Source organism: Alosa sapidissima, chromosome 5, assembly GCF_018492685.1.
Source record: "Alosa sapidissima isolate fAloSap1 chromosome 5, fAloSap1.pri, whole genome shotgun sequence".
Taxonomy (NCBI): Eukaryota; Metazoa; Chordata; class Actinopteri; order Clupeiformes; family Clupeidae; genus Alosa; species Alosa sapidissima.
The window spans coordinates 1,430,001-1,449,293 of NC_055961.1; the positions used below are offsets into that span (position 1 = coordinate 1,430,001).

General features: G+C 46.1%; 2 protein-coding genes across 8 annotated transcripts in view; both read right to left on the reverse strand.

Moving 5' to 3' along the window:
* The window catches only part of itpkca (inositol-trisphosphate 3-kinase Ca), a 28,478-nt gene extending 23,627 nt beyond the window's left edge, over positions 1 to 4,851 (reverse strand). For 2 of the 4 annotated variants that reach the window (XM_042093788.1, XM_042093787.1), the window contains exon 1: positions 4,017 to 4,850. In XM_042093788.1, coding sequence (XP_041949722.1) covers positions 4,017 to 4,472 — 456 coding nt within the window. In that variant the 5' untranslated portion in view covers positions 4,473 to 4,850. Of the gene's footprint in view, positions 1 to 4,016 lie in introns of all 4 variants that reach the window. The other 2 variants (XM_042093789.1, XM_042093790.1) reach the window with 2 other exon arrangements.
* A 751-nt stretch (positions 4,852 to 5,602) lies between these two features.
* On the reverse strand, positions 5,603 to 18,987 carry ccdc61 (coiled-coil domain containing 61). 4 transcript variants are annotated; one of them, XM_042093780.1, is made up of 14 exons: positions 18,361 to 18,703; positions 17,410 to 17,565; positions 17,014 to 17,096; positions 15,245 to 15,405; positions 14,734 to 14,886; positions 13,911 to 14,115; positions 11,593 to 11,675; positions 8,794 to 9,017; positions 8,443 to 8,521; positions 7,867 to 8,073; positions 7,089 to 7,122; positions 6,747 to 6,819; positions 6,207 to 6,296; positions 5,603 to 6,154 (listed from the first exon to the last, which is right to left on the reverse strand). In XM_042093780.1, exons 2-14 carry the CDS (start codon positions 17,555 to 17,557, stop codon positions 6,150 to 6,152), a joined length of 1,545 nt encoding a protein of 514 aa, XP_041949714.1. In that variant the 5' UTR covers positions 17,558 to 17,565; positions 18,361 to 18,703; the 3' UTR covers positions 5,603 to 6,149. The 4 variants fall into 4 exon arrangements, with proteins under 4 accessions (XP_041949714.1, XP_041949713.1, XP_041949715.1 ...); XM_042093779.1 differs by lacking the exon at positions 18,361 to 18,703 and adding an exon at positions 18,862 to 18,987 and having other exon boundaries at positions 5,603 to 6,296; XM_042093781.1 differs by lacking the exon at positions 18,361 to 18,703 and adding an exon at positions 18,742 to 18,842 and having other exon boundaries at positions 5,603 to 6,296.
* Between the last annotated feature and the right edge of the window lie 306 nt (positions 18,988 to 19,293).

Consider the following 19,293-nt stretch of genomic DNA (forward strand, 5'->3'; position numbering starts at 1 on the left):
CCTCTCATGACTGCCCTGACTACGTGCCCTCTCATGACTACATGCCCTCTCATGACTACATGCCCTCTCATGACTACGTGCCCTCTCATGACTACATGCCCTCTCATGACTACATGCCCTCTCATGACTACGTGCCCTCTCATGACTGCCCTGACTACGTGCCCTCTCATGACTACATGCCCTCTCATGACTACGTGCCCTCTCATGACTACATGCCCTCTCATGACTACGTGCCCTCTCATGACTACATGCCCTCTCATGACTACGTGCCCTCTCATGACTACATGCCCTCTCATGACTGCCCTGACTACGTGCCCTCTCATGACTACGTGCCCTCTCATGACTACGTGCCCTCTCATGACTACATGCCCTCTCATGACTACATGCCCTCTCATGACTACATGCCCTCTCATGACTACATGCCCTCTCATGACTACATGCCCTCTCATGACTACGTGCCCTCTCATGACTACATGCCCTCTCATGACTACGTGCCCTCTCATGACTACATGCCCTCTCATGACTACATGCCCTCTCATGACTACATGCCCTCTCATGACTACGTGCCCTCTCATGACTACATGCCCTCTCATGACTACGTGCCCTCTCATGACTACATGCCCTCTCATGACTACGTGCCCTCTCATGACTGCCCTGACTACGTGCCCTCTCATGACTACATGCCCTCTCATGACTACGTGCCCTTTCATGACTACGTGCCCTCTCATGACTACGTGCCCTCTCATGACTACGTGCCCTCTCATGACTACATGCCCTCTCATGACTGCCCTGACTACGTGCCCTCTCATGACTACGTGCCCTCTCATGACTACGTGCCCTCTCATGACTACATGCCCTCTCATGACTGCCCTGACTACGTGCCCTCTCATGACTACGTGCCCTCTCATGACTACATGCCCTCTCATGACTGCCCTGACTACGTGCCCTCTCATGACTACGTGCCCTCTCATGACTACGTGCCCTCTCATGACTACATGCCCTCTCATGACTGCCCTGACTACGTGCCCTCTCATGACTACGTGCCCTCTCATGACTACGTGCCCTCTCATGACTACATGCCCTCTCATGACTGCCCTGACTACGTGCCCTCTCATGACTACGTGCCCTCTCATGACTACGTGCCCTCTCATGACTACATGCCCTCTCATGACTGCCCTGACGTGCCCTCTCATGACTACATGCCCTCTCATGACTACATGCCCTCTCATGACTGCCCTGACTACGTGCCCTCTCATGACTACATGCCCTCTCATGACTACATGCCCTCTCATGACTGCCCTGACTACGTGCCCTCTCATGACTACATGCCCTCTCATGACTACATGCCCTCTCATGACTACATGCCCTCTCATGACTGCCCTGACTACGTGCCCTCTCATGACTACGTGCCCTCTCATGACTACGTGCCCTCTCATGACTACATGCCCTCTCATGACTGCCCTGACTACGTGCCCTCTCATGACTACGTGCCCTCTCATGACTGCCCTGACGTGCCCTCTCATGACTGCCCCGACTACGTGCCCTCTCATGACTACGTGCCCTCTCATGACTACATGCCCTCTCATGACTGCCCTGACTACATGCCCTCTCATGACTACATGCCCTCTCATGACTACATGCCCTCTCATGACTGCCCTGACTACGTGCCCTCTCATGACTGCCCCGACTACGTGCCCTCTCATGACTACATGCCCTCTCATGACTGCCCTGACTACATGCCCTCTCATGACTACATGCCCTCTCATGACTACATGCCCTCTCATGACTGCCCTGACTACGTGCCCTCTCATGACTGCCCTGACTACGTGCCCTCTCATGACTACATGCCCTCTCATGACTGCCCTGACTACGTGCCCTCTCATGACTGCCCCGACTACGTGCCCTCTCATGACTACGTGCCCTCTCATGACTACGTGCCCTCTCATGACTACATGCCCTCTCATGACTACATGCCCTCTCATGACTGCCCTGACTACATGCCCTCTCATGACTACGTGCCCTCTCATGACTACATGCCCTCTCATGACTACGTGCCCTCTCATGACTGCCCTGACTACGTGCCCTCTCATGACTACATGCCCTCTCATGACTGCCCTGACTACGTGCCCTCTCATGACTGCCCCGACTACGTGCCCTCTCATGACTACATGCCCTCTCATGACTACATGCCCTCTCATGACTACATGCCCTCTCATGACTACATGCCCTCTCATGACTACATGCCCTCTCATGACTACGTGCCCTCTCATGACTACGTGCCCTCTCATGACTGCCCTGACTACATGCCCTCTCATGACTACGTGCCCTCTCATGACTACGTGCCCTCTCATGACTACATGCCCTCTCATGACTACGTGCCCTCTCATGACTACATGCCCTCTCATGACTACATGCCCTCTCATGACTACGTGCCCTCTCATGACTACATGCCCTCTCATGACTACATGCCCTCTCATGACTGCCCTGACTACGTGCCCTCTCATGACTACATGCCCTCTCATGACTACGTGCCCTCTCATGACTACGTGCCCTCTCATGACTGCCCTGACTACGTGCCCTCTCATGACTACATGCCCTCTCATGACTGCCCTGACTACGTGCCCTCTCATGACTACATGCCCTCTCATGACTACGTGCCCTCTCATGACTACGTGCCCTCTCATGACTACGTGCCCTCTCATGACTGCCCTGACTACGTGCCCTCTCATGACTACGTGCCCTCTCATGACTACGTGCCCAGCTCACTCTGGCCTCTTCTCCTCCCGCGAGTAAACTCCCTGAAATCATTTCCACTCCGGCGTCCAGGGCCACCTCAGAGGGGTACTAAACGCGAAACACACTGTTTCTGATGCCAATCATTGACCACCATGCTGAACTGCATCAGCAAGCCCAGCCAGCGCCACCTGACCGCTGATCCCGCACGACGACTCGGGAAACATTAACAGGGAAGACATGGTGGAGGCAGCACTGGAAACTAGGCCTGCTACACGCAGTTGCACAATCCCTCCTTTCCACAACACACTAATAATTAGCTCATTATCAAATAGCAAATATTCTTATCATTTCTATGATGGCTGTTTCCAAACAAAGATTAACGCATGACATGGCTGAGGTTTTTTATGAATGAAATATAACAGTGTGTCGATCCAAATAAGAGAAATCCAATAAATGTTTGTGGAAATGTCCACTAGGCTGACCTACAGGCTTTCTGTACTATGCGACATGGTCCAAACCTGTAGACAGCCTATTAACAGTCATCTAACCTATGACCATTGTTTTTTGTGCTCCTGTTCTTTATACAGTACAGTGGCTAATAATTCACACAATCACTGCTTTTCCCGGTCAAAACTTTGCTCAGTACTGCATTGTCCAGCAACACAATGGAGAGCAGCAAGGACAGCTGAGCCACAGTGTCCCACCCTCCTTTCATACCATATCTTCCTCCCTCTGGGCACAACTCTTCTCTGTCTGTCTCTCTCTGACTGTGTGTGTGTGTGTGGAGGGAGGGGGGGCTCACTGGTTTAACCAGAAAGACTGAAACACCATACAAGGCACGTGTCCCCTTGCATGCAGTAGGCTTCCACAATCATTCACAGGAACCCGAGGGCCTCCTATTTAAATGTTCTACCTGGTACGTGGGTTCAAGTTGCAATATCATGCCAAACCATTTAGGCCTTTGTGAATGAAGTGAGAGGGCTAGAACCAAAACGCAACATGTTATCCCATGTATCATCTGACCCATAACAGAGAGAGATGTGCAGGATCTGTAGATGATAGATAGATAGATGATAGATAGATAGTTTATTGATCCTCAAGGGGAAATTCAAGTTAGCTGGATTGACATTTTTTGAAAGTTGGTGCAACAAGTAGTCTAGGTTAGAGGTCCTTGTAACTCGGCCACTGATATCTATGCCACACTACACTGTGACTCTCAAACATTAAAATCATCTAACAATTTAGGTAGTTAAAACGTGTTGACTGAATAGACCACTCACCTTGGTGTCTGAACCGACGTCTGTCTGACTGTTGTGTGTCACTGCGGAGCAAGGTTCACTGAAATCTTCATCATATTCCTCAAAAGACGAAGCAGGTGACAACACCGTCGAGGAGGAATTGGACAGCTTGCGATAAAAAAGCGATGGAGCGGGCGATCCGCCAATTCCACTGTCGGAACAAACAGATTCCTCGTCGGGGTGTGAACAAAACGATAAGGCGCTAGTCTTTGTGGTCTTGTGCTCAGTTCGGCTGGGGGTTGGCTCACATGTCACCACTAACTGAGGGACAGCAGGCACCGCTGAGCACCTAACGTTTTGGTGTTTCATTTGGGTCACGGGTTCCACGAGTTCATTGAGAGAGCCGTGATTGTTCTCCCCCATACTCTGGCAAGGGGCTTGACTGACGGGCGCCTTTGTCATCTGGTATTTCGGTATTTTCTCGCCAAAAAACCGCATACACTATTTGGACAATAAACCCTCGTCCTTAATTGTGGTTATTTTAAATATTTACAATGAGGCCGTAATCTCAGGTTCACTAGTTGAGGGTATAGAATGGTAACGTTAGGGGCTCGCCCACTCACGTTGCTTGCACCTTGCACCCCGGGACTCTCGAGGTTTGATGTTCAGTCAGACGCACCAGCAGTGGAGAAGTCCAGATATTTATGGTTATTGTCCGGTCATGAATGTTCAACTCCGCAAAGGTTACACTTGCACGGGTTTCCAGTTTAATACTCTTTAGATCGCGAAAAGTGGGCCATATTTGTGTCTGACAATGAGATAGCCACACTCGTTGTGATGACGCGCAGGGTCAGCTAGCATAGTTGTCCGCGAGGAATGATTGGCTAAACATGTGACAAACACAGATGGTGACGACACAACAGACCTCCTCTTTTAAAGGGGCAGATGATATTAACCGTTCGTTGAAGGATTGAAGACTTTGAACACTGGCTTTCCTCGCGTAGCAATCATTTTGTAACTTTGTATCCTACTCTTTAATTTACTCGAAGATCGCAGCTATTTAATAAAACGTATTGGGAAGGTGATATTTCGACACAGGAAATAAATTATAAGGGGAGGCCTGATGATATTTCAATCACTTCGATCTATTTTATTGCGTTTGTTCTATTGTCAGGCACCACTATTGCCATATAATATGGAAAAACATTGGATTTCAGAATAACAATTCCTTTTCCGTTTATATGAGTGAGTCAAATATTTCACTCTCAAATTAGTTTTTTTTTTTAAATCATAGTCTGTCTAGGAAAGACACCAACACCACTGAGCACAGAGCACAAAACCTATTCTATTCTATTCTATAGTGGGATTGCCAGGGAGGTTCTATAAATAAGCTATCGTCTCGGCCCCTTTAGATAAAGGAATCGTAATAATGTTCTATAAAATAAGCTATCGTCTCTTGGCTCCTTAAGATAAAGGAATCGTAGTGAGGTTCTATAAATAAGCTATCGTCCTGGCCCCTTTAGATAAAGAAATCGCAGTGGGATTGCCAGTGAGGTGATTCACATTTTGTCACATCTTTTCTCCGCTGAAGCAAAATACCTATTTGAAAATATGATTAAAAAGAGACTCAGACACAATGTAATTGATATAAAAACACCGCTCAAAATCTTTGACAAAGAGAAAAACTGAAACGATTCAAATAAAAAGATATTTACATGTTCAAAGTGCCAAACAGACAGCACACATGGCCGTCACTGTCACCATGCACTAAGTGATTGTCAATGTCAACATATTCTGAGGTTAGGCTTTGGGGGAAATATGGTCCCGTGTCATAACGGTGTCCATGGCAACAGTGGCTTCATCTCCTCATTAGGAACAAGAGTCCAGCTGCAGGGGCAGTTCATATAAACTAGGGTAAAGGGTTTGGCCTACACTACACCTTCTCAGGACGTACACATCAAAATCAACATGTACTTCACCATGTGGTAACAGTACTCCTCCTCCTCCACCACCACCACAACCCCCATCCCCAACAGTAGCTTCTTCACCATGTGGTAACAGTCCTCCTCCTCCTCCACCACAACAGTAGCTTAGTGCACACAGGGAATGTACGTTTAAAAACATCAATGTCCAGCTCCCGCACATAGTCCTGCAGGGAATGTACGTTTAAAAACATCAATGTCCAGCTCCCATACATAGTCCTGCAGGGAATGTACGTTTAAAAACATCAATGTCCAGTGTCCAGCTCTCGCATGTAGTCCTGCAAGGCCTGAAGTCGAGCGTCAATCTCCGATAGGTCTGCCCCGGTGTCAATGGATGTTTCTGACACACAGAGAGACAGACAGACACACACACACACACACACACAGCAGGATAAACACTCTGCACTGCATCTGTATCTGCATCATTACACAACGATGAGCAATTCAATGCAAATGTCTATTTCATTTAGCAGCTTCTCTCTCTCTGCAGCGCGCGCACACACACACAAACACACACACCTTCTCTCTCTCTGCAGCATAAACACACACACAGACACCACTGCATCATTACAGGAGGACAGCGATGCAAATGTCTATTTTAGGCTGTCCCTGCGGCCTATATTGCACCTTGATGGGCATCATTTACATTTTATTTCAGATACAAAATCAAATGACGAGAGTTATGGATGTGATGGAACACTTGCATGGAGTTACACATTTGAGGCCAATAAGATGATAAAACAAATAAACAGGTAAATATAAATATAAAATAAATAAAATCATGCAAAACCTCGGTCATTCATCCTCATCCTCCGGGTTGGTGTGCTACACATGGGCTTCTTGGTCAGATGTCTGCCTCTCGTCTGTGAAGAGATGGAGCAACACATGACCTCCTAGACAATGATCAGTGGACTCAACAAAGTCTTCAGGTCAATAGTTTCTGTACTGGTCAAGTGCCAACAGGAAGCCAGGTCCAAATCCAAGCCCAGGACATTCCCCATCCCTCTCCAAGTCTCGCTCTCCCATTCCTTTCCTGTCACTTCCTGTTCCTTCACTAGATATCAAAATAAAGGCAGCCCTCTGATTAAATAAATAAATAAATAAGACGAAAAGAACAGTGCTCTCTACTTACCGAGGAGGGACCGTTGTAGATGACTTTTCTCCCACTGAAAGAACAGACCATAATAGCACACGTATGAAACATGAAGTTCACCCTGATCACACGTATGACACATGAAGTTCACCCTGATCACACGCATGACACATGACTGATATGCGGTTTTAAACACAAGTTCACCCTGATCACACGTATGACATGACTGATATGCGGTTTTAACACAAGTTCACCCTGATCACTCAGAGCAAAAGCGATGACCGTGAAAAGCACGACTGCATGGCAGCACAGCCTGCAGTTGCCTTCTGTTCCCGAGACATGGAGCCAAAACGCATCAAAATGAGCACTGCCATATGCTCCCACTGGGGGAGACAGAGCAAGCGTGAGGAGCAGAGGGCTAAGGGCAGGCTGCTCAGGACTGGCCTAGATCTGCTTAAAGCTGCTCAGTTCCTTCTAGTCGCTTCACTTGTGAAATGAAATGACCTTATGGTGTCCATGCTATTTACGTTCATCACGCAAAACATAAACATATTATTATCGTTTTATTTTTTAATTATATAGTGGTACAGAAATGGTCTATAAATAAAATGTTTTGAGTTAGGTTGAAATGTATTTGTTTTTATGGCAGACAAATCTAACCCCTGGACAACTCGTGTTTCTCTCATGCTGTGTAGAAAGAAACAGAATGCAGGGTGAAGAAGAAGGAGGGAGAGAAAGAAAGAAATGAAGGAGGGAAGAGATCTCAGCAACTCTGAGCACATTCCTGCAGTAGAGATGTCCACTGAGGGGCACTGACCGTGATGCCAGGGGTTTGGCCAGCTCGTCCAGCTCGGTGATGGAGCTCCCTGAGGACCGCTGGCTCCTGCGGCTCTCCACCGAGAGGCTGCGGCCCCGCCCACCACTGCCCGTCCGCACCAGCTGGACGCCGAGCTCCCGCGAGCGAGAGCGTCCACGCTCCACCAGCGACGGAGACGCCAGCATGTCCCGCCGGACCTTACGCTGACTGGACACACACGGCACAAAATGGTGCTCAGGGCAGTAGGGGCAGTAAGGGGCAGTCCACAGTAAGGGCTTCATCAACTGGACAACTATTAACAAAACAACAGTTTGTACTGTATGCCGCTAGTTCTGCAATGCCCTGGTCCCACAAAATACAGGAGAGAGAGAACAGTCACTCCACCCGGTCTCAGATCTGACCACAACTCTGACCACAGCATCAGACACCCTGGCTAGTTGGAATGAGCGCCAGGGGACAGATCCAGTGGATCCATTACTAGTCGCTTCATCACTAGTAACAACAAACATAAGCGCCGCACACTAGGCTTCTTCACGGTGTCCTTTAGCTGCAGTGAGCAACAAAAGATGAACTTACTTTTTGAGCTCTGCCTCTCTCTGCCGACGCTGTCGCTCCTGGATGAACGCAGTCGGATCGAACCTGGGAGTCCTTGATCCTGAGGAGGAGAGGATCAAACACAGCTGAGCAGCCATTTCTATTCTGCCCAGCCAGGCTGATGCCATCACACTTACTACTTAGTCACAAGACTCACCTGGACTGGACTAGTCTTTAACAGTTTCAATTATGTTTGTTTATGTTATGTAAAGCTTATATCCTCCAGTAGGGTCCTGTATTACATTACATGTCAAAGACATTCTTACCAAAAAAAACTGCAGAAGTATAAACACGATTAAATGTAAGAATGTCAGAAATGAAGTGCTGGATGACCTGTGGGAGAAGGGGAGGGTCGAGCGATGTAGGAGCGTGGGCCTGTGGAATCGGCTCTCCTGCCCCTCTCCTCCGACTTTCGACCCCTGTCGTCAATGCGCTCACGGGATCCGGAGCGAGCCCTGGCGATCATGCGGCTCACGCTGCGCTCCCTGGAGGAGGAGCGCCGAAGCTCCGCGTCGCCCCGCGAGCCGCCGCAGCCGCCGGACAGAGGGGTCGCCCTCCTGTGGACAACACCACGGAAACGACTACAGCAAACATACACAAAAACGGTAAACATACACTAAAACGGTAAACATACAACACAAAAACGGTAAACATACAACACAAAAACGGTAAACATACACTAAAAGCTAACACCACACAACAATTTGGTACTTTTCAAGGTATACTTTTATATAAATAACTAAGCCTATAATCAAGAGATCGATAACTAGGCCTATAATGAAGAGCTGTCACATACAGTTGGAGTGAAATATGAGACTAGTGAACTCCACTGACTGCAAAAGAGAATATCGTATATCGTATGGAGCCTTACGTCCTCTAGCTAAACTAACTCCTGTATCTGTATTGAACCTTAAAACCTGTAGCTAAACAGTTCGGTACGAATATGTGTACCTGTCAGGACAGAGGAACTCCCCTCTAGCGTCTAGCCACTCTGGCTGTCAACTAGCACACTCAACAACTAGCACACTTCCATAAGCACTCTGCTGCTGGCCAAGCCTCTTCACTGCTGAGGTCTCTTTCTGGTTTAAGACCAAGCCTCTTGACTGCTGATGTCTCTTTCTGGTTTAAGACCAAGCCTCTTAACTGCTGATGTCTCTTTCTGGTTTAAGACCAAGCCTCTTGACTGCTGAGGTCTCTGCTCAAGTCTATCTACATTTAAAGGGCTATATGGAAGGTCATGGACAGAGCTTTAATGTAACCATAACATCTGGACACAGCTCGGGATAGCCCGGTTGCATGATGACCCCACTACAAGCCATGCGCTGCATAAAGCAGACAATCCTCCTCGCACACACACTGGCAGAGCAAGATTATATAAGACCTGCTGGCCTACTTTTACATATCCAAAGAGATGGATCTGCGCAAGTTATGTCATCTGATTTGAAGTCACAGTGGCAGGAGCAGTAGAACAGCAACACACACACAACCACTCTGATGCAGAGCCCACACACACACGACCACTCTGATGCAGAGCCCACACACGCCCACACACACACACACACATGACCACTCTGATGCAGAACCCACACACACACACACACACACACACGACCACTCTGATGCAGAGCCCACACACACACACACACACACACACACGACCACTCTGATGCAGAGCCCACACACACACACACACACACACACACACACACACACGACCACTCTGATGCAGAGCCCACACGCCCACACACACACACACACGACCACTCTGATGCAGAGCCCACACACACACAACCACTCTGATGCAGAGCCCACACACACGACCACTCTAGTGCAGAACCCACACACACACACGACCACTCTAGTGCAGAGCCCACACACACGACCACTCTGATGCAGAGCCCACACACACACACGACCACTCTGATGCAGAGCCCACACACACACACGACCAGTGTGGTGCAGAACCCACACACACGACTAGTCTGGTGCAGAGCCCACACACACACATACACACACACACACAACCAGTGTGTCAGGTCCAGAGCCCACGCCAGGGTCTTAAAGAGGATAGAGTGGCGTGACTCACAGCTGATTAAGAGCACGCGTGCCATTTCCCACCAGGGCTAGTGTGTGTGTGTGTGTGTGTGTGTGTGTAGAGCACGCGTGCCATTTCCCAGGGCTAAGGAGCTGCTCATCTCCACTGAGGAGCTTGTGCTTCGCTTGTTTCCTTGTTTATTTATTTATGTCTTTATTTACCAGCAGGATAACACAGAACTTACTGCCAGGCCAATTTTCCATTTCCCCTGCGTTGGGCCAGGGACAAACCTGTCAAATTCAGGATCGGATCCAAATGGTGTGTGTGTGTGTGTGTGTGTGTGTGTGTGTGTCCGTTAACATTGCGAGATAAGCCATTTGGCCTTGGAGGACGTCTGCGCAGCCATTTTCAAAACGGAGGACCATTCACAAGTGCATTTTGGGCTGTACAGATTCAATACAGATCTTGTTAGAATGGTGAAATACATCCACACAGCTGACATTATTTTGAGGAAGAGGTAACCAACCAAGCTCAAGTAGCGTGTAGCCAGACGGGCCTTACGTAGTTGGGAAATTGGGGCTTCCCTACGAATAATAAAGTGCATCTCTACTATTTAATTAGAGATATTATCCATGCTGCTCCTGGATGGAGAAATGTTGCTTGTCAAAAGCATCTTTCATCCAATTTTCACCAGAGTGAGTGAGACCTTTACAATATTTTGTGACCGTGACCGGTCGCTCTGCTGACGAGGCGCACCGTGCCCGACACAAAAACAGTTTGGCGGGAGCCACGCGCCATCAAAAGCACACGCACACACAAGGGACAGAAGAGCAAGAGCAGTCGGTACTCACACACACACACACACACACACACACACACACACACACAAGGGACAGAAGAGCAAGAGGAGTCGGTACTCACACGCACACACAAGGGACAGAAGAGCAAGAGGAGTCGGTACTCACACGCACACACAAGGGACAGAAGAGCAAGAGGAGTCGGTACTCACACGCACACACAAGGGACAGAAGAGCAAGAGGAGTCAGTACTCACACGCACACACAAGGGACAGAAGAGCAAGAGGAGTCGGTACTCACCCGCGCCGCAAAAGAGCCAGTTCGCTCGTCAGACTTTTTACACGTATCCTTAGTGCTCGCTCTGAGCCCCGCAGTTCTTCTAGCTAAAAAGATTATTAATATAAAAAAATGAAATCTTAAAAATACTCTTGCACTTATGTGAGATTGTATTAATACCACAAGGATGAATGTTCTGTTAAAGAAATAAAGGCTATAGGTTTTTTACTACTACTACTACTACTACTACTACTACTACTACTACTACTACTACTACTACTACTACTACTACTACTACTACTACTACTACTACTACTACTACTACTACTACTACTACTACTACTACTACTACTACTACGTTATCTGTCCGGTCGGCAGGCTGACCTGTTCGTATATAAAGTGTGTGTTTGATTTGACCTGTTCGTATATAAAGTGTGTGTGTTCAAAATGCTCTCTATAAAATTGCAGCCTCTTGTGCATGACTTAGCTGGGCGAACAAAGCTGTCCATACTATGTGCTGGGAGGGAGAAGAGGGAAAGCAATTTAACATGCACGAGTTTTATGCTGTAATCTAGACCTGACATCAAAGGAAATATGTCTGTTTTATATAGATTTCTACACCTGCAGCATTTGGCATTAGGCTACTAACAAATAATTTTACCATTAGGCTACTAAAAAATAATTTCTGGGGTGAGCCTATTTGCTATGGTAACCTAGCAACCTGTGTGTGTGTGTGTGTGTACACGCTAGCTGTGTGTGAGGAAAGATGAGGGTGCATGCATGTGTATAAGAAGGGTTTCTTTTTTAGGCATACTGTCTTGCAATTGAACGTGAATAAGTTTACTACTTAAAAACACCAAAGCTAAACATTGATTATATCACGACATCGCTACAAATACAGTTTGTGATTAAAATCAGCCAACATCAATGTAGGCTGGCTACGTAGATAGATAAAACCAACCAACACAAGTTTCGAAAACTAAAATAGGGAATCGAATTTAACCAAATATGTACACTATTAATTTTAAACGAATTAAACAAAAACAATCTAGATGTAACAAAACTCACAAACAAGCAGAAAAATAACAAAGAATTCCGAAGTGCAGTAAGCATTGCGAAAGCTAAAAAAGAAAATTCCCACCAATTTTACGCACCGGAAACAGCTGTTTCAATCGGCTGCTGTGCTGCTGGTGTTTTGCCAAAAAATTGAGGACAACGCGATCAACCTGTGCGACATGAGAGAGACGAGTGATAGGCCCTAATAACTTGAGGAGTTCGATATGGAAGCACTTCGGGGTTTGGGTATATCAAACTATGGAGAAGGACAAAGCGGTATGCAAACTGTGCAGTCGTGAGTTCTACGTAGGCGAAATTTGTTTGACATTTCTAATTGTAAACGCAGCCACGTTGAAGCCTGCAGTAATGTTTTTCACTGATATTATGACAGTCCACTCTGCTTATTGTTTTTCGAGAATGTTGCACTCCTGTTTGTCATTGTGCACGAAACTTCACGCCAAGAAATCATCAGAAATATTGCTGGCCTGTGCGTCTTCAAGTGCCCCCTTTACGTTCGTCCTAATGCCTGTTAGTTGTTCGTGGATTGGCCTATATTTGGCGTTGAAAATTAAACGTCTTTTGACATGAAAAATCGATTTTACAATCGATTCAATGAACAATTATGTCTCAAGAATCAAACAGGATTTTTTCATAAAAGTGACAGCCCTACTTCGAGGCAGGGTTTTTGCCTTGAGTAATTTTTGTAATAGAGTTATTCGAGTAACTCGATGAATCGTTTCAGCCCTAGTGTGTGTGTGTGTGTGCACGTGTGATCTGACCCGTTCGTATATAAAGTGTGTGTGTGTGTGTGTGTGCACGTGTGATCTGACCCGTTCGTATATAAAGTGTGTGTGTGTGTGTGTGTGCACGTGTGATCTGACCCGTTCGTATATAAAGTGTGTGTGTGTGATCTGACCCGTTCGTATATAAAGTGTGTGTGTGTGTGTGTGTGTGTGTGTGTGTGATCTGACTCGTTCGTATATAAAAGTGTGTGTGTGTGATCTGACCTGTTCGTATATAAAGTGTGTGTGTGTGTGCACGTGTGATCTGACCCGTTCGTATATAAAGTGTGTGTGTGTGATCTGACCCGTTCGTATATAAAGTGTGTGTGTGTGTGTGTGTGTGTGTGATCTGACTCGTTCGTATATAAAAGTGTGTGTGTGTGATCTGACCTGTTCGTATATAAAGTGTGTGTGTGTGTGTGTGTGAGATCTGACCTGTGCGTATATAAAGTGTGTGTGTGTGTGTGTGTGTGTGTGTGAGTGTGCGAGTGTGTGTGATCTGACCTGTTCCATGAGGACGCGCTGCTCCTGACCTCTCTTGCTGGCAGAGCGCTGGCTCTTGGCTCTTTCTCTGAGCAGCTGTTCCTCCAGGCTCCGCACTGCGTCCCGCAGCCCTCTGGCCGCCCCTGGGGTGGCCCCCGCCCCCGCCCCCTGCAGACGCTCCAGAGCCTTGGCCAGGGCCTCCTTCTCCTCTCTGACCAGAGCCAGTCTAAGAGAAAAGGTAACAACAAACATGCGTCTGTCAATAAGTGTAAGTATATAAATTTGGTCTCTGCATTTATCCCAATCAGTGAATTAGTGAAACACACAGAGCACACAGTGAACACACAGTGAGGTGAAGCACACACTAATCCCGGCGCAGTGAGCTGCCTGCTACAACAGCGGCGCTCGGGGAGCAGTGAGGGGTTAGGTGCTCAAGGGCACTTCAGCCATTCCTACTGGTCGGGGTTCGAACTGGCAACCCTCCGGTTACAAGTCCGAGGCGCTAACCAGTAGGCCACGGCTGCCCCAATGGCATCTTCAGCAATGTTTTATTCAAATCCACGCCTAACCATCACACGATAACCAATCATGCGTATGTCAATCGCACCTTCAGCAATGTTTCATTGAAATCCACGCCTGACCGTCACACAACGAACACAAGGACTTCCCTCTATTCATAGCTGCACTATTACATCTAATGACATACATATTATCCATCTGAAAATGAGAGTATTTACAACTTCCATAACTGGTTGATTAAGAAGTACAACTTAACAAGGATGCTGAAGTAGTCCATCCAAAACTCTATGAGATGGAAGGCAGAATCTTTATCACTTGAACATACTCGGCTCTTAGTCGGCGAGTCTCATAATCTGATGGTCTGGCGTCTCCTCTGTGAGAAAGAGCGCTTAGTTCAGCCCGCAACGCTCGGATCTCTTTCTGAAGGGCCGCTGGGTCGGGCTTCCCCATATATGGCAGGGGTAACGGATAGTGTATCCTGAACACAGAAAAAACAGGTTATGGGTAACAGAACCTGAACTGAGAAAACACAGGTGATATCAGTATTTAGAAATTAAGTTTAGCTATAATACACCCGAGATGGACATCTTTGAGACAAATTTACACCTCGAGGATGAAGTAGCGTTTGGCACTCACCTGTCGAACTCCACAGTGTAGATGAGGATGAGCTAGCGTTTGGCACTCACCTGTCGAACTCCACAGTGTAGATGAGGATGAGCTAGCGTTTGGCACTCACCTGTCGAACTCCACAGTGTAGATGAGGATGAGCTAGCGTTTGGCACTCACCTGTCGAACTCCACAGTGTAGATGAGGATGAGCTAGCGTTTGGCACTCACCTGTCGAACTCCACAGTGTAGATGAGGATGAGGTAGCGTTTGGCACTCAGGGCGGGCGACTGCTGCTGGCCCCGGGGGCGTCCCACAACGCCGGCCTTCCGGTTACGGAGCAGCTCCAGGTCAGCATAGGTCAGGAGGTCCAGCGCCACCGCCTCACTTCTCTGAAGGAAACACAGTTTGGGTTTTAATCAGAACTTTGACCAATAACCACAGAACCCAATGAGGACTAGAAGCAGTAGCGGGACTGTGTACATTCATTCATATGTGTCAAAATATGTACCGTACAGAGTCATGTAAATCATTGGCGGAGCGAGGGGGTGGCTTCGGGGGCTCAAGCCCCGAATCTTTTTTTGTATGTGTTTTCAATTTCCAACGATTCTAATTTCTAATTTAACTTTCCCTTGGTTTCTCTATAAATGTTACAAAATGTAGGCTACTATTACTGAGCAAATAGGCTATCCCTTATTTTCAAAGCCCAATATTGACAGATAATCTGATTTCCCACACAATGAGTTTAGGCAATGGCACAGCCGAGATGTAGCGGTTTACGTCATAAACCTGGCAGGAAAGTTCAGAGCGGCGCAGTCAGTTTAAACAGCAAGCGGTAAGAAAAACTATTGTCAAGACATTAGGCAATTAGGCTACTGTACCCCTGAATACAAAAATAAACTTCAAAAAGACAGAAAGTTTGTTGTACTGTATTTATAGAGTCTCAATGACCGAATCAGTAGATTTACCTGTTGTCAGTTGAGTTCGTTCAATTAATTTATTGTAGGCTAGTAGACGAGACAAATATGAAACGGAGATGTAACGTGGCTACCGGCGGGATTTTGAATTGGCATGTTTCATGCATTTTAGGGCAAAAAATACCATGAGATTGATGTGTTCTATTTGAGGAACGTAATCAATTGCAGACGTGCACAGACAGCTCAGACACAGCGCATAGGCCTAGGTTAGGCTACTTTCACTTTCTAGAGTGCGCATTAATTACGTAAAAGATGCTTCATAGTACCAAAACAACGATCAAACATGATCAAATGTATCATGACGTGTTGTCACAAAGACTTACTCCAATTAGAAAATCGAAACCAAAATCATGTAAGTGTAAGTGTTCTCTCATTGACGCCTGTAAGGCCTATAAGGAAAATGCGATTTCAGTTTGTAAAATTTATATGTATCCCACCCCTCCCCAACTGAATTAGTCCCCCTATGTGAAGCACTGAAGGGGAGAATTCCCCCATTTTGAAAAATGAGCTTTAAGCCCTGAATTATTGTGTTCCATTGAACATTATAACAAGTGGGTTCACAATGTGTGGGGCTGTGCTAAACCTGACCATAAGGCTACTTTTGCCAGAGTTCAAAGTAAAAATGTATTGAGACAAGGTAGCATCCCATCAGGGTTACCACAGCATAGTATACTAACCTATAATATACAAACCATAACTCATAAAAAACGCTTAATTAACTAAGTGCCTGCTGATCAGACAGGCTATGCCTATAGACCCCTTTTGAAAGACCCAAAGTGCCAGTCAGATATACCTTGAGTCTCACATTTTTAAAGTCTCAATGTGTCCATTAGTTTACACAGAATTCACTAGAAGTCATTATTTAAGGGGTTATTTTTCAAAATGTTCTGCCGGGGGTGCATGCCCCCGGACCCCCCTAGCCTTCCTGTGTGTGACACTGGGCTAAGGCCCCAATGTTTCAAATGTCTGGCTCCACCCCTGATGTAAATCAGTCTGTCAGTGTCTATCTCCTTCTAAACCAACCTTGCTGACTGCAGATTCCAGCATGCTACAGAAGATGGGAAACTGTTTGAAATTGCCCGTCTTGCGCGTGAGGTCCTCAATATCTGATAATGAGAGAAAAACCCATTTTGCACATCACAATGTGCACAAGGAAGGGCACTGGGTCAACAAAGAATCTGTATATATGTATACATGTGTATATATATATATATATATATATATATATATATATATATATATATATATATATATATATATATATATACATACATGTGTATAATGTATATATCCTCACACCAATGAATAATTTACCAAGCACTATCCGTAAGAGTCAGAAAGGCCTAAATTTGAAAGTGCCCCATGCATGATCAGTAGCCGTAAGGTATTGTATTAATTTATTGAACGGTCCTCACTTACAGGCAGGATCAAACTCCCCTCGCCACTGGTCAGCTGTCATAACGTCCGAAATCTCCACCGTCAGCAAGCCTTCCTCCAGCTCCGTCTTTATGGAGAATTCCACTCCGCGAAATTTCATCTCTTCCTGCACGACAGTTCCCACTTCCATGGCTATTCCTGGGAACCGATAAGACAATAGTAACCTGACACAACCATAGACAGTAAAAGACAACGCCATTCTATTTCAGATGGCATCACTAAAGAGGGGTGACCCCAGTCATGAATATCCATTAAGTCAAAAAGTGAATACAAACTATCTAATGTTACATGTATGATGCACAAATGATTAAGATTTAACTCAAATACGTACGCTAAACAACCAGCTGTCGTTTGGCATAAAACGTTAAGAAAAGCAGAAGCAAGCTAACGGTTAACGTGAGGCATTTTGCGCTAAGATGCCTACAAGTGATCACACTATCTGTGAGCTCTTCACAACAGAGAATGAAGTGTGTACGATGCCCTCTACCGTGTTCAATGTCAACAACATTAGAAAACAAAACAGATAACATTAAACCTCAGATGTTAACTGGCTAGCAAGGTGCTCTCAATGATCCCAGGTCGGTAAGCTGTATGCATAACACAAATGACAACTTACAATCAGATACCCATATTGCAGTTACCATTGTCTTGGTTTGCAAACTAATTCCTACTTGTCCTGGGGTTTTATTTCATCAGCTCAAACGCTACAGCTAGCGATTTAACACATCAGCTAACGAGAACGTTAGCTAGCCATCCTAGCTGACCTAACGTTAAGCCAGTGTTGTGATGAGAGGATCTCAAACACAAACTGTTCAACAACGATAGTAGCAGCTATATGGATGATGCACGATTTGCCAACATCCCTAATATAATCAGCCAGATTATCTGTATCGCTCTCGATATAACGTTAATTTGCCCAGTCGCCATACGTACCTGATTAAGTGCAATGATGCGTATTAACCTCTGCTAACTGACTAACGTAACATTGAGTTTCTAGATGAAATAACTTTAATTTTAATTGTTCAGTGTCGCTGTAATCTTGTGATAGGAAGCTAGCCTCTCAGTTGAAATGTAGTACGGTACGGAACGTGTGTTGCCCAGCTAACGTTAGCTAATTTTATAGCCAATACAACTTGATATCCTTTTCAAAATAAGTCATGTTACAGTCCTTTAAGGCAGAAAACATATCTCAGCGGCTGGCTATGACGGTTAACGTTAGCTAACTACACGATAGACAGCAGCGGTTCAATAACCGGGAATTTTAAAACTACCGCCCCCCAAAGAATGCCAAGTGAATACATTGGCCAACCGTACCTCATTAGCGGTAATGCCATTGTCAGCTCTACCTGCCAATCTTTTAATAACGCCCACTGCTACAAAATTCCGAAAAGTCCAAATGTCCTGATTTTTGCAAGTCAGATTTTTTTAGTTTACCTTGCGGTGCAAAGGACGAAGCAATGGATGGTCACATTTGACCTTAAGTCAGTTTTAACCATAAACTATATAAAATAGGTTTTAACAGTTCAGGCAGGTCACCGCTTGTTGCCAAGGGACGCAGCTGGTTAGGGGAGCGTTCAAGAAAAACATGTTCTATTCATGCTGCTATTTGGTTCTATTTCATGGTCCTGCTCAGATTAGAACGGCTAAGAATGGAGCAGAATAATCATCATAATGTTCTACCTTCATTTGAGAGAAAATTAAACATTTTCTGATTGTTTCTATTCTGGTTGGGGATACTGAGGTAGAGCAAAGTTAACCTACAGATGATTTTGTGTTTTGAAACTGTAGCTTCTCCTTTGATATTCCTTTGAATGGTTGTAACATAGACTGTATAGAACTGGCTGTACCAAATATCCATAATAGCCA

Excerpts from the sequence above, each read along its gene's own strand:
- ccdc61 (XM_042093779.1), bottom strand. The coding sequence starts at position 17,557 with ATGGAAGTGGGAACTGTCGTGCAGGAAGAGATGAAATTTCGCGGAGTG. Across the intron at positions 14,887-15,244 it reads TACACTGTGGAGTTCGACAG|GATACACTATCCGTTACCCC; the intron begins GTGAGTGCCAAA and ends TTCTGTGTTCAG. Across the intron at positions 6,297-6,746 it reads GATGAGGATGAATGACCGAG|AAACATCCATTGACACCGGG; the intron begins GTTTTGCATGAT and ends TCTGTGTGTCAG.